The following is a 14346-nucleotide window of genomic DNA, read 5'->3' on the forward strand; positions in this document are numbered from 1 at the left end:
CTGCTTGCAGGTTTGGCTGGGAAGCCCAGATGGCAAGGAAGAGGGACCAAGAAAGAATGAATGGTTTTCAATATCCAACAGAACGAGACATATCTGTATGGCTTAATTGGAATGAAAATGGTGATGGAGTAGGAGGCGCTGATTAAGCCTTCCTCTCTGTGGCTCTGGAGCTACCCAAACCTGGAGTGAGGACCACAAATTGAAAATGGCTGTTTTGATTTGGCTGTTCAACTTATGTGAAATGTCAAAGGTTAACCCAGGTCACAAACTGAGTGTCTCAGATATAAGCTTTAGAGCAGTGCAGTCATTTAAACTTAAATATTGCTAGGAATAGTTTGCAATTGACCTCGGAGCAGCAAATGAGGTGAAGTCCATTGTGACGGCACAGAATGGGAGGACTGTAATCTCAACCAGCCGTGGGAACCCTGACAGAACTGTGATGTCTACCAACATATTAACTTGGGATTTTGAAAGTTACCTCCACAGAGATCCTATCACTTATTCTCTTACACTTCCAATGACAAAAATTTTTACCTCTAAGGAAATAATATTGTGTTCTGAAGTGGTAACATAATTTCCAGCTGGTCCCAACCTCCAGTAAAGAAACTTAATTTTGAGGTAAACCAGATATTCTAATTCTCATTAGAAAACTTAATTTTCTTTCTTCAGTGTCTCTTTTTCTATTATCTACCATGCCAGGTGTTTGATGTCTTGGGGAAGGGAAGGGGAGGAATGAGGGAGGAAATTGAAAATACTTGTTTGAAATTTCCACAGTTGAATTTATAAGAACATCTACGGCAATGGAATAGCTTCATAATCATTCTGAGTCTTCTTAACATGTTTAGCCTGGGCTGTGGAAATGGATAACAGAGATGGAACATCCGTCCACGCTAAACCAATGGCTAGAGTACAAATTGGATGAGAAATGTACAGTTGAAATTGACCATTTAAAAGACGATTTGTCACACACAGTTTGCATCCATGCAGACTGATAGATTTATAATTACATTATGTACAAAAATGTTTTAGTTTATTAAGGCAACCACAATTTGGATTCTTTGTCCAAGGTGGCTTGATACAACAACTGGAGTGGTGATACCCTTTGAGAATTTTACTATTATTTTTTTCAGATAAGAACACTTATTCCCACTTGCTTCTTAAGAAATAATTACCTAGAGACAATGGACTTCTTCTTTGTCAAGTTTTTTTTCTGACATCCTGTGATAATTATTCAAATGAAATTTTAAAAAATCACGTACCAAGGCATTGCTAGACACTTCTCTTTCTGGTGGGTCTGGGGTTTCAATATTTGGTGATTTGTTAAGTTATTCCATTTTCTGTGGGGCATTGCAAACATTTTGTTCTGCCTGTTCTCTGTTAATATGATTTAAGGATGAAAAAAACCTGGTCCACACTTGGGTCAACGTGTCCTTGGCTACTCACTTATTATTCAAAGTTTCTACCAATACAGAGCGTCTGTTTCACAATGGGCATGATTCAGAGGCAGGTATCCTTAGAACTGCAGGTCAAGGGTTGACTTTACACAGGTAGGGCTTACAGGACCTACATGGGAACCGCGAACAGGAAGCACATATATGGAGAATACAATGTGCAAAGGAAAAGCAGGAACATACGGTGCGACCACTCCATGTGTCTGCGACAGTGGATATGAAAGCAGGTCTAACGTCACCTATCACTAACATTCCACCTTTGATCACACGATTTCATCTGAGAAATCGAATTGTTAGCGGAAAGATACCGGTCACTCGAGACGAGATTGGGTCTTTAAAGCCTAGAGGAGTTTGAAAACCAAAAGTAGTAAAATAAAAGCCAATGAAATGGAAGTGAGTTACAGCAAAGCCAGTTGGGACATTCTGCAGCTTTTCTCCCCTTGGAATGTTTCCCAATTGAAGGTGTTTCCCCTTTTTTTTCGGGCCAGTGAATGCTATGGGAATCCAGAGCCCACCTGCGACGAGGGCAGTCAGGTGGCCACCGCGGCGCCCCAAGCTGTCGGCTGTCTCCTCCGGGATGGCGCTCACCTGCACCTACCCAGCCACGCTCGGCGCCGCGGGGCTGGGAACGGCGGAACAGCACAGACCCTGGTTTCCCACCACACAACGCTTGCTCCAGGGCTCCTGAAGGCTCAGCCCCATCCTTCTAGCCCGCTCCTGCCCGCCCAGCTTCTGCAGAGAAGGGCTTGGGTGTCCGCCCCACCGGGCTCACTGCACCTGCGACGCATCAGTCCTCAGCCCCAGGTGCACAGGCTCACAGACACCCTAGGGAAGGACATCGCTCTCGCTCCCTCGGGACTTCCTCGGCCTTTTGGCCTTCACTTCCTCCTCCTGGGGAAGGGGCTGCGGCGCGGGTGGGGGCTGAGGCGGCTGGGCTGGAGGCGAGGGTCTGTGTCTCCGCTTCCCACCCCGCGGGGTCTTGGGCAGCGGCAGGGGAGGGGGAGGCGTCGGGGGCGGGGGAGGCGGCAGCGGGGGTGGTGGCGGCGGCGGCAATGGAGGAGTCTCCCGGGCCATGTGGATGACTGCCTCTATGGTGGCCATGACGGCGTCCTGGCCAGTGGCAGTGGCGGGCTCCAGCGCCAAGGGGCTCAGGTTGGGCTTCTGACCCCTTTTGCTAGGCAGGTCGATGCATTTTTCCAGCACTGGCATTTGGTCTGTGGAGTCCTCGTCGAATTGGGTGGGCTGCTTCCGGGGCCGCCCCCGCCTCTTCTTGACGAAGTTGTTGCCAGTCTTTGACTGTCTCTGCAACCGCTTGGCCTTCAGGATTTTGTTCACGTGGTCCAGGTTCTTCTTGGTGGACAGAATCTTGGTGTAGTTGCACATCTTCCTCACTTCGCACTGGATGGCTTCTATCTCCTGCCGCTTGAACCGCTTCTTCAGGGAGCAGCTGGCTGCAGGAGGGGAAGAGAAGGGCAGAGGTGAGTCAGGGGTGCCAGCTTAAACCCAGCCCTACACTTTATCCGTGAGGAGCAGGAAGAACTAATACTATGGGTGTGGATGCTGCAGCATCCCACGCATAACTTTTCTTTGAACTTTATTATAATAAAAAGAAGCATTCCTTGAATATGATGTCTACATAGCATTTCTATCGACACCATTCCCTTCCTCACAACTGTTCAGCTAGACAGGCTGCTGTTCCCATTTTAGAGAGGTGGAAACAGAGGCTTCTGCTGTTGAGATGAGCTTCCCTGGAGCACAGAGTCAATGCCAGAGTTACATTGTAAACTTCCTCTTATTCAGCCCTGACGGTTGCTCAGATCCAGTGTGGCATTACCTCCTGCTCTCTCCTTTTTGTAGAAGTTGAACTGATCAAAGTGCACACAGCCCTGCATCTCAAACAATCTGGATCAGGATGACCTCTTGGAAGAGAGGCTGGGGCTCACCTAAACCAGACAGCGGAATTACCTTCATTCCTAAACCTTCCCCTCGCGTGGAGTGAAGGTTACTTTCTGGAACACACTGGTTGGATGACATTGTTTGACCATCCTGGTCTTGATGTCCACTTACCTAAGTCCTTCTGAACCAGTTCTTGCCTGGGAAGCCCAAGGGAAACACCAGGCAGGTGTTTCTGAGTCTGTGACCCACCCCCTACTGTTTGCTGCTGTTTACTAAGTGCTCTTTTCACTCCTTTCATGCCCGGGTGACCAGACGAACCTCTTATTTTGTGAGCCAGACTTCTCAGGAAGTCCCGTGCTGCTGCCACTAAATGGCCTTGAAAAGTGCTTAGTTTTGAAAGTTCAGACACCATCAAGTGTGAATGGCTTCAAGACACATACAGCAGACCTTCCTACCCCTAAATCATTCTTTCTCCTTGTGTGGTTCAAGGGCAGTCAGGTCTATACATCTGTGTGCGTGTGTGTATACACAAACATCTACATTAATATTCTAATGTTCCATTTTCCATCTGGCTATTTCCTGTGACCATTAATGTATTTAAGAAATGCATCTTCGCTGAATTCTTTGCTGTGGTTTATCCTCAATATTTAACCTCAAAGAACTCATAAGGAACACCCAGACTTATACGGTGGTAGGGTTCAGTTTAGCTTTGGGCTATCGCCCTTTCTTGTTATTTGTTTTATTAAATAGTATAGAAGCCGAACATATATCTGTAAGGAGAGGAGAAAAAAGGATGTCTTAAAGATGGATACCACTTTTGAACTTCTCTTGGGTACTCCCACTTGATTCTTTTCCCAGCTTTATTCCACTTCTCCCTCATGCTGTGCCCATCACAGACCTCCAGACAAGTTTTATTTGCAGCTTTTATACCACTTACTTCATGGAGTGGGAAGCACTGAGTTCCATAGGGCGGGTCATCATGCTACTGCTTTTGCCCAAAGGTCAGTGAAAATGCCTGAACAATGAATAACTACCGAATGATCTTTAAGATACGTTATAAAGGGCAAAACAGAACATAGCCAAAGTGATCTTCTACCAAAATAACTTTTTGGGGGGTGGTCTTTTGAAAACCAATTTTCAGTTCTCAGATGCTAGGACCAATCCTTGCCTGTCTTTATGTCCGTCACAGGGGCTAGCATGATGTCCCATACCCAGGAAGAGCTGAGATGCTGTTTCTGGACTTGCCAATCAGTCTCTTTTCACTGCTGCCTCACAGGCATATTCTCTAGAGAGTTCCAGTTTGGATTTTAAAGCGAATGTGGAAATTACGGTGACACCAGAAAGTTAGCAGACTTCCCTGTCAGAGATACAATAATTCATTTTATAAGTAAACAGAAGCTAGTTAAATATTCCAGGAAAACTTCTAACATTCATTTTATAAGTAAATGGAAGCTAGTTAAATATTCCAGGAAAACTTCTAACATTCTTTTTCCTTTTTTAAAGATTTATTTATTTTGATTGGCAATATTGACAAAACTCTCAAAAACCAAAACCAAAATCAAAACAAACAAAAACCAAAACCAATAAAAACCTATATTGTCTTCTAATAGTCACAACTTTGTTACAGGTTCTATACATTTTATTTTATTTTAAAAAAATGATAAATGGGGTAAACAACTGTACTAGCATAAACCCTAGAACTCATAATAAAAATGTTATATCTGGCTCTCTTGCACTCATCATCCACCCTGAACAAATGTTGTTAATGTTTTGATAAATGGAAAACAGATTACCACTTCATTGCTTTCCACTGCCTTTCTCTTTTCATGCTTTTAATTATACATTTGCTTCACGTATGTGAAGCCATATCCATAGAAGATAAGAGTTGATAATGGAGTAAGGAAGGGGGACCATGTGCAGCCTGCTGGTGGGAGTATGCATTGTGATGATCTCTTAGAAGAACAGTTGGGCGATAATGTTGGATTTGAAGATGTATATGTTCAGTATCCCAGCAACTCCATGTCACCCCTGCCTTCTTTCTTCATTTGTGACAATAAGCAAAAGGCACAGAAGAGTTTTTCTTAGGCCTCAGTCTATGTCATGGAAAACTGAAAACATCCAAATGCTAACTAAAAGAGTAATGAATCATTCAAACAATAGGATGTTATACATTTCTTATAATGAGTGGACTACATATAAAAACCTCAACATGGTTAAATAAAAAAGTATGGTAAATAAGCAAATTACAGAATGGTGTAAATAGTGTAAATTTAGAAGCATACAGGTCATTTGAATTTTTTGTTTCAGCTTTCATGTCCACTAGTGGAGATTCAAAATAACTACTGTGTGCAATAGAGGAGAGTTTAATATTACTTACATTCCAAAACTACCCCATAGGCCTTTAACAATTCTCCAGAATTTCCTGTGAAAGGGCCCAGCACTATGGCTCTAGTGGCTAAATCCTTGCCTTGCATGCCCGAGATTCCATATAAGATTCATGTCTGGGTCGCCCCACTTCCCATCCAGCTGCCTGCTTGTGGCCTGGGAACGCAGTAGAGGATAACCCAAAGCCTTGGGACTCCGGAAACTCCATGGCAGACCCAAAATAAGCTACTGGTTCCTGGCTTTGGATCAGCTCAGCCCTGGCCATTACGGCTAGTTGGGGAGCGAACCAATAGATGGAAGATGTTTCTTTTTGTAGCTTTTTCCTCTCTGTAAATCTGCCTTTTGTATATATATATATATATACATAAAAACTTAAAAAAAATTTCCTGTGATAGTGGGAATGTTCTATAGCTGAGGTGTTCCACTGTAACCATTAGCCACAAGCAGTTACTAAACACTTGGCATGTGGATGGCATGACTGAGAAACCAAATTTTTAAATTTAACATTAATTTTATCAGCTACATGTGGCTGGTGGCAACTGTAGCAAGCAGCCCAGCTCTAGACATAATCATCTGCAAATATAGATGCCAAAAAGCATGGAGATTCATTTGTTCAAAAGTAGGCTGTGTAAAACTAACCACTTAGTATGTTCAACAAATTCATGGGTGGTAGATGGAGAAAATGTAAATTAAAAGAGATGGGAGGGCAAGTGTTTTGATGTAGTAGGTAAAACTGCCACCTGAGATGCAGAAGCCAGTGTTAGCGCTGGTTCAAATCCCAATTGCCCCACTTCTGATACTTTCCCTGCCCGTGAAAAGTAGCATAGCGGCCCAAGTTCTTGGACCCCTGCCACCCATGTAGGAAACCAAGAAGAAGCTCCTTGCTTGGGCTTGGCCCAGCCCTGGCTGTTACTCTGAGGAGCGATCCAGCAGGTGGAACCTCTTTTTCTCCCACTCTGTCTCTCTTTCTATGCAGTTCTGACTATCAAATAATAAATAAATAATTTTGAAAAAAGAGAAACAAGACATAACATGACCTTATCTGCATGTTCATTTCAACAAACTGTTAAAAGAGATTAAGAAATAAACAGAAATCTGCACTTGGAATTATGATAGTATATATTATTACTTTTCAAAGGAGGGATTATTGCATTGTGATCATGCTTTCTTATGGTACCTATCATTCAGAAAGACTTAAATACTAACAAATGAAATTATGACATCATATGGAATTAATTTTAAGGTAAAGAAAGGAAGAAGGAGTTGTAGATACTGATGAAACAAGCTGGTCTATGAACTGATACTTACCAAACAGGGCAATGGGTACTTGAAGATTATTCATGGAATTTTGCCTACTTTGGTATATGCTTGGCATTTTCCATCACACAAGGTTAAAATAATTCTAAGTGGCAAGTAGCAATACAACTACTTTTCTAAGAATCCAAGACCCTCTGGGAGCGCTCTGGTTGTCAACCTTTTAGAGCTCCTGTTTCACTTACATAATACTGGAAGGGAGAGACACACTCAGGGAAAGACATGCCTCCACCATCTGCCCAGCAAGATCATAACGGTAGCTACTCTCGGGCTGGATGGGACAGGAGAATGAATGAGTTCTCTGCAGTTCAGGCTGCAGTCAACTGCATAAACAGGCATGTCATGTGTCTCTTTCTCCATTGATGGTATCAGGTGTTATGACTTACCCATCTTCTTTTGTGCGTTATCATCTTTGAGTTTTTCACATCTACTGAATATCTGAATTTCATTTTGTCCTTATGTTTATTATCCCAACATTCAAATCTGCCTCATTATCTCCACATGCAAACAACAGCAAACTGCAGTGCCATGCAGAGAAAACTAGAAATCAAGGACAAGTAGGATAAACCTTGAGCCCTTGTGGGTGTCTCTTAGGTCAACTGCTGCATTGGGCAGTTGGACTAGATGGTCTTGAAGTTATATTAAGATTGCTGTAATTCTCTCCCATACTCATTATCAATAGCCTTTCCCAAATGTGGAGTGGCTTTCTAAAACACATTTCATCTCATAATTTTGAAATCCTAGTATAGGGGAGGAGGACTGTGGACTTGGCAGGGCTTGATATTCACAAATCTCTCTCATTGCTTATGATTTCACTGTCTCTCTAAATGTTTACAGATTTTTCTCTCTTCAAATTGTTTCATTATTGGACAGTAATTCCTGGGCTCTTGCTGCAAGATTGATTCCATATTTGCTCTCTTTCCTATAATTGTCCTATATCAGGCCTGCTTTTTGTTAGTTTTAAGAGAATAATTATGAGCAGCCCAGGCAAAATGCAAATTCATTTCTTCTTAACTCTGCAACACAAATGGTCTTCTAGACTCTGTCTCTGTTTAAAATCACCATGTAAATGGTTGGAATGATTTTGGCATAGATTTAGACATTCTATATTTACACTCCCATTATCAGAGGATTGGCTCACTAGCACTCTGTTAATTTTGCCACATCTTTTATGATTATTGAAGAATGGGCTTTGGCAGTGCTTTTTATATGCAGACTTTATAGATGTGGTATAGGTACTCTGAGCCAGGACAAGGACTGACTAACAATACTTAGTTATATGGAAGTATATATAGAGGGATATCAAGAAATAGGTGCTAATGTTTGCAGACCAAACTGTATCCATATGCAAGACACATTTTAGTTTTACAAGAATGATTTGGGTGTATCTGGGAGGGAGGCAAATATATACCAGGTTGACTTAGTCTTGCTGTTTGAATGTTTTTAGGTGAGGCAGAAAGACTTGGGGAAAAGTTGAACTGCCGGGAGTGGTCGCCCAGGGTGGACTGGCCAGGGACACCAGCTGCCTCAATCAAAGCTGAGCTGGTGTGTCAATTGCCTTGTGCATTGACCCTTGCTAGATGGTGCTTTGAAAGCCAGGACCTATCTTTTTCTCTGTACGTTCAGAGTTTTATCATAGGCCCATTTTCACAGCAGTAGATAATCTGGTACATACTATGTGATCAGCAAATACAAGCTCATTGTTTCATGTTCTCCAATGTAAATTGTACACTCCTTTGGACTTGCATTTGAATTTGACTTGGTAATGATCTTTTATGCGCCTAATGCAGCTTTTTAAAACTTTTAAAATGGGAAATGCAGTGTAAGCTCCCTTGGCATGTAAAGTTTCTTCCTCCATCCTACAAATGTAAATGAGCTTTTTACACTCCTGAGCTAAAAACTTCTTTTTAAAAACATGGCAAATAAGTATCTCTGCTGGTGAGGCCCCTGCAAAGAAAAAACCATCAAAATTGTGCCTGGTTATCAACACAAGTGCTACAGGCCTGCTCTCCAAGTTCAAAGATGTAATTTAGAAGTAAGAGTTAACAGATGTAAGAAGTTACTCCATTATGTTCTCAAAATCATTTGAATATATGATGGGGTGTCTCTGAAAAAGGGACCAGCCTGTCGGCAAAGAGTGTCTGCTTGACTCTTCAAACAGCAGCACCCTCCTAGAGGCCTGTGGTGGAAGAGCAGCACCCTGTCTCTGCTGTGTTGCCTTGGAAGACTCTTATACTTGTTCTGCTCTTGATTCACATCTCCTCTGGGGCAAGGCAGGAGGTGGGGTAGGGATCCTTGGCTGATGGAGAGATAAAGCAGTGGGTGTGCAAGTGTGAATTTGTTTATATGGGTACAAACACGAAAGATTTAAGGGTCATAGTGCATCCTGGTGCATTTCTGTAGACCTTCTCAGAGGTGATGTGAGGCATTTACAGATGTGCCCAGGACTTTCCAATCTCTGCCAACTGGCTCACCATTCACTTCCTGCAAATTAAATCAGGGGCCTCCCCTGTGAGGTGCACATTGCCCCATGAGGAAGCAAGATTATTTACTGGGTTGCCTGAGCACACATTAATCATTTGCATTCACATTTATATTTCATTTGAGACATCAAGTATATGGTAATGCAGAACATATGGAACAATAGGGAAAAGCCTTAACTTGAGCTGCTTGTAAGGTCACTTGTCACATGTAGACCTGAAGTTCATGGGAACAGAAGAGGCTACATGAGTTCAAGGGTTGGATGAGCCGTTCACCAGTTTGTTGCCTTCAGGGTGCTATCAGTTGCCCATATTTGAAGTGCATGAGGGTGCTTTGAACAATTTATTTGGAAATGTTTGAACAACTTGTTCAGAAATTCTGAAGACGATGGGCCCCACTCTTGCCCCCGGCATATAATAAAGTTGTTATTTTCAAAGACAAGCTTGACAACTTCACTAAGAGAAAGGCAAGCATTCTAAAAGTACTCACCATTTCTTTGCTGTCCTTGGGTTGTCAATAATGTTAGCTAGTTGTTAAGAACCACATAAAGCACTTAATATCCTTGTAGAATAAAGTAGGTTTGAAAGGAACTACTTTTATAAAGAAAGTCATATTATGGAAGAAGGCTTTTGGAAATAGACTGCAACTGTTATTATTGTTTGGCAATTTTGCTGTTCAAAATACATAATGTAATAAATATTATAATGTTAAGAGGCCCCTACATTTAAAAAAATCTATTAATTTTAATTTGCGAGGCAGATTTAGAGAGAGTTATCTTTCATTTGTTGATTCACTTTGCAAATGGCCAATTGGCAAGACTGAGCTTATTCAAAGTTAGGAACCAGAAACTTGTTCTGAGTCTCCCATGTGAATACAGGGACTTGAGCACCTGGCACATCTTCTGCTGTTTTACTAGGGAGGGGGTGGAGTAGCCAGAGCTTAAACAGGAATGCATATGGGGTGCTGGCACTGCAATCAGAGGATTATCTTACTAAGCCACCACAACCGCTCTCCCCATTTTCAATTTTACAATCTTTGTAAACAGAACTAACTTCCACATGAGCAGTCTCAGTGTTTGGATTCAGAAATGCAATATCTTCTTTTCTGCAAGACTAGTTAATAAGGAAAATAGTTACCCAAGTCTTAACAGAGACTTCAAACTTTACTAAAATATGAAACTTATTATAATATTTGGATGATAGAAAACATGTTTGCTTCATAAATAATAAGTGAAATTTAAAATTTTATGAGAATATAGTTAATATTGAATTAATTTCATATCTTTATAGTTTTCAAAAAAAAGTGCATGTATTCTGAATATGTTTTTAAATGAAATGACTGGGTTCAGAGCAGTAGCCTAGTGGCTAAAGTCCTCACCTTGCATGCTCTGGGATCCCATATAGGAGTCAGTTCTAATTCTGGTAGCCTCACTTCCCATCCAACTCCCTGTTTGTGGCCTGGGAAAGCAGTCGAGGACGGCCAGGGCCTTGGGACCTTGCACCCATGTGGGAGACCCAGAGGAGGCTCCTTGCTCCTGGCTTAGGATTGACTCAGTTCTGACTGGGGAGTGAATCAGCAGATGGAAGATCTTCCTCTCTGTCTCTCCTCCTTGCTGTTTATCTGACTTTCCACTAAAAATGAAGTAAACCTAACAAAAATGAAGTGACTATTTGTTGATGTTACTGATAGGACTGTATAACTGAAACATTTGGAATTCACTGAAGTTTTCTTTTTTGTTTTTAGTTTCTGAAGAGTTTATTTACTGAGTTAGTATTTAATCCCAGAAGATCCCAACTTTTTGTGAGTTCATGACCTAAGAAGTATTACACTTCCTGAAGACAAAGAACATGTTATTCTTCATATCCCTTAAAAGAAAGAGCATAGTATTTCTTTTTTTAGCATAGTATTCTTTTCATAGTAGTTGCTTGATTAATATTTTCTGCTCAGATTGTAAACTCGTGAAGGCCAAAGCATGGATAGTATTAATCTTTATATTCCCTAGGCCACTTTCCACTGAATGGCCTGCAATTCCCTATTAGTCAGAAAAGTGCCTTATCAACAGAGAACTTTGGGAAGGAGGGTTGATGATGTGCCATCTGTTATTTGGTTAGGCAATTCAGAGTACTTGAATTCTAACTGTGGTGAAATAATGCAGGCAGTTCATGAGCCCGGGGGTTAGACACACCGCCTGTGGCTTAGGACAAATCAAGACAGTGGTAATACACTCCAGAGAGAATACCAGACAAGTAATGGTATTGCTAGATGCTCAGGTGACCTCTAAGGAAAGTAACCAGTATTGGCAAACAAAGGAAATTGGAGGAAAGAGGGCATAGTGGAGCAATTAGAGTAGTAAAAGGGGAGATTACAGCTTTGCTTTAAGGTGCACTGTGTATACGCACAGTGAGCTCTGCAATGTATCTTGGGCTTGCCCCGGACGAACAAGAAGAAGGATCTTTTATGTTTGGGAGAGTTACTACGGTTGATGTTGATGAGGGTCAAAGTTGCTTTTCAGAATTTCCTAAGAGCTGAATTGGGACTGGCAACATTGGTAAACTGAGGAAGACTAGGGCTATTTAGTTCTACTGTGCTTCAACCCACTTTGGCTTTTGTTTGTTGCAGTGGGGGTCTAGTCCTGGTACACTGACTAGACAACATGGGAGGCTGGGTAGAAATGTGAATGCCAAAGTGTTTTAAGTTTCATCTGTTGAGTCTCACAGCGTGTCAGCTGGCCACAAAATGGGTGTGGTTGCACCCTCTTCTCAACAGGCTTTTTACATTTTTCCCTTTCTTTCAAATGTGGCATGGCTTTATCCTTCACCATAAATACCAGCTCTTATATAATACTCCCACTATTCTGTATACATACTTTTACTTGGTTGTGAGAAATTTTCTCAATCTCCTAAATTTGTAAAAAAAAAAAAAAATGTAAATCGGAGCAGAACAAAGAATTCTATAATGAAAAAGTTAGAAAAATACTCACATGTTTTCATATTTTGGTGACTAGAATCTCATCAATCCCATAGCCAAGTGGGTTATGGATCCATTGATTTCCTCTCAGTTTTAACAATAATCACATCTGGCTACTTACTGCTTAGGCTTATTGTTGGTAACCTCACAAGAAACAAGCTGACCAAAACTTTAGAAGAATTAGGTTACAGTGCTAAATTTCATTCCTACTTCCTAGGAAGGACATTTACTTCAGAATAATAAATATGATCCTATAAAAATCCATATGCTTCAGGCCTGACGCAGTAGCCTAGCGGCTAAAGCTCTCGCCTTGCATGCGCTGGGATCCTGTATGGACACCGGTTCTAATCCCGGCAGCCCCGCTTCCCATCCAACTCCCTGCTTGTGGCTTGGGAAAGTAGTGGAGGATGGGCCAAAGCCTTGGGACCCTGCACCCACATGGGAGACATGGAAGAGGCTCTGGGCTCCTGGCTTTGAATCAGATTGGCTCAGCTGTGGCCATTGTGGCCACTTGGAGAGTGAATCAACAAATGGAAGATCTTCCTCTTTGTCTCTCCTCCTGTCTGTATACCTGATTTTAATAAATAAATAAATGGCTAAACTTCTTGTACTGTGTTGCAAAAACAAGGAAGAAAATTAATCCTCAGGGACGGCGCTGTGGCATGGTATGGCTAAGTCTCTATCTGTGGCATTGGTTTTTAAAAAAAAGCCACATGCTTCCAGGTTTTCTCTTTTCTAGTTAACATACCTTCATCTCATTCATCCGTATTTCCCATGAGATGAATCTAGGCCGTATTCCACTTTGCTCATCCCTCTTTAGGGATTTTATCACCTGCCAATTCTCATCTTGAATTTTGGTGACCAGAATTGAACTGATTTTTCAAGTATAAAGTCATTAGTACAGAAAAATTGAGTTGATTAATTTCTGTGATCCAGGCATTGCACTTATATTAATGAGGGCTAAACAAAACATATTTTTTCAGCAACATCAAATTGTCTCACATTAAATGAAGGCCCAATTAACTCCCTTAAACACTTTCATATAAACTGCTACCCAACCTGGCCATTGCCATGTGGGATTGGTTTTCTGAGTTTAAACACAAGGCTTCCATTTAAATCCGCAGGGACTGATTTGATTGCTTTTAGTCAGTGTCCTTGTGTGTTAAGAAAATTTTGAATTTTAATTTTGTTTTCGCAAAGCATGCCCAGATTTGTAGGGATTTTTCGAAGGTTTTGAGTATTTTCAAAGTTTATGACTACCCATTTAATTTCTTCTGAGATTGAGTCAAGGGATTCAAATGTATGCTAGTGCTTTTCTATTTATTGATTTTTTTAAGAAAAAGGCAATTTATGCAAAAAATATATCTGTAATCTTTGAAAAATAAGCAATATATACCCATTGCTTTTGACTGTCACATTTTTAAGTGTGGCTGGTAGATAACAAGTGCCTGGTTATTGAATGATGGATATATTGCTGAGACAATAATGTGGTATAGCCTATAGGTGCTCTCAATTCTATCATTTCTCCAAGTTTCTGAGAGAATATTGCAGCTGACACTGGAGAGGAAAAAGTCTTGCATTTTTTTTCTTTTATCCAGAGGCTATTCTGCTGCTTTAGTGAGAGCATAGAAAAAGGAAAAGACACAAAACAAAACAATACCAGGTGTGGTCCTACTGCTTCCAGATTTCCCCTGGAATTCCATTCATAATTAAGTCTTAAAGCTTTTCATGACTACTTTGCACCTTAGTACACACTACCCATTCTTTCAAATTCCAACAAAATCCTCTCTACTTGCCATCCATGGACTCTTATTTGAACATTAATCTTGTTTAACTCGGGCTCTTGTCTGAT

The 14346-nt window shown here is 41.3% G+C and overlaps 1 protein-coding gene across 2 annotated transcripts in view; it reads right to left on the reverse strand.

Moving 5' to 3' along the window:
- Positions 1–367: 367 nt before the first annotated feature.
- The window catches only part of SETBP1 (SET binding protein 1), a 361790-nt gene continuing 347811 nt past the window's right edge, over positions 368–14346 (reverse strand). For both annotated transcript variants that reach the window (XM_058677176.1, XM_058677177.1), the window contains one exon: positions 368–2902. In XM_058677176.1, the coding sequence (XP_058533159.1) occupies positions 2277–2902 (626 nt within the window). In that variant the 3' untranslated portion in view covers positions 368–2276. The remainder of the gene's footprint in view (positions 2903–14346) is intronic.

The sequence above is a fragment of the Ochotona princeps genome, chromosome 18, assembly GCF_030435755.1.
Source record: "Ochotona princeps isolate mOchPri1 chromosome 18, mOchPri1.hap1, whole genome shotgun sequence".
Classification (NCBI taxonomy): Eukaryota; Metazoa; Chordata; class Mammalia; order Lagomorpha; family Ochotonidae; genus Ochotona; species Ochotona princeps.